Source organism: Lottia gigantea (genome assembly GCF_000327385.1).
Source record: "Lottia gigantea unplaced genomic scaffold LOTGIsca_11, whole genome shotgun sequence".
Taxonomy (NCBI): Eukaryota; Metazoa; Mollusca; class Gastropoda; family Lottiidae; genus Lottia; species Lottia gigantea.
In genome coordinates this window covers 2,114,091-2,115,309 of record NW_008707001.1, presented here as the reverse complement: position 1 = coordinate 2,115,309, position 1,219 = coordinate 2,114,091, and the positions used below count along the sequence as shown (strand labels likewise).

At 33.4% G+C, this 1,219-nt stretch overlaps 1 protein-coding gene across 1 annotated transcript; it reads right to left on the bottom strand.

Annotated features, from left to right (window-relative positions):
• Positions 1-227: 227 nt before the first annotated feature.
• Positions 228-958, bottom strand: LOTGIDRAFT_109953 (hypothetical protein; the record flags this gene model as incomplete). The annotated part of the gene is made up of 2 exons (XM_009047130.1): positions 228-560; positions 842-958. Coding segments are annotated over 2 exons (450 nt in total), but the record flags the coding sequence as incomplete, so codon positions are not given.
• Between the last annotated feature and the right edge of the window lie 261 nt (positions 959-1,219).

The following is a 1,219-nucleotide window of genomic DNA, read 5'->3' as shown; positions in this document are numbered from 1 at the left end:
CATGTACTCTCGTAGTTACTATACTAGTCTTAAACTTGCTGACACGTTCATTATGGACTCTCTTCGTTATTATACTAGTCATGAACTTGCTGACACTTTCATTATGGACTCTCGTAGTTATCATACTGTTCTTAAACTTGCTGACACTTTCATTATGGACTCTCGTAGTTATTATACTACTCTTAAACTTGCTAACACTTTCATTATGGACTCTGGTAGATATGATACTATTCTCTGGTAGATATGATACTATTCTTAAACTTGCTGACACTTTCATTATGAACACCCGTAGTTATTATACTAGTCTTAAACTTGCTGACACTTTCATTATGGACTCTGGTAGTTATTGTACTAGTCTTAAACTTGCTGACACTTTCATTATGGACTCTCGTAGTTATTATACTAGTCATAAACTTGCTGACACTTTCATTATGGACTCTCGTAGTTATTATACTAGTCATAAACTTGCTGACACTTTCATTATGAACTCTCGTAGTTATTATACTAGTCATAAACTTGCTGACACTTTCATAATGGACTCTCGTAGCTATTATACTACTCTTAAACTTATTGACACTTTTACATGGACTCTGGTAGTATCATACTAGTCTTAAACTTGCTGACACTTTCATTATGGACTCTCGTAGTTATTATACTAGTCATAAACTTGCTGACACTTTCATTATGGACTCTCGTAGTTATTATATTACTCTTAAACTTATTGACACTTTTACATGGACTCTGGTAGTATCATACTAGTCTTAAACTTGCTGACACTTTCATTATGGACTCTCGTAGTTATTATACTAGTCATAAACTTGCTGACACTTTCATTATGGACTCTCGTAGTTATTATACTTGTCATAAACTTGCTGACACTTTCATTATGAACTCTCGTAGTTATTATACTAGTCATAAACTTGCTGACACTTTCATTATGAACTCTCGTAGTTACTATACTAGTCTTAAACTTGCTGACACTTTCATTATGGACTCTAGTAGTTATTATACTAGTCTAAATCTTGCTGACACTTTCATTATGGACTCTGGTAGATATGATACTATTCTTAAACTTGCTGACACTTTCATTATGGACTCTCGTAGTTATTATACTAGTCTCAAACTTGCTGACACTTACCTATCCTCTAATATTAGACAGATAAAATTAAACTTGCAGATTATAGGACCTGTGAAATCGTAGGTTTACGGTTGTTTTCTA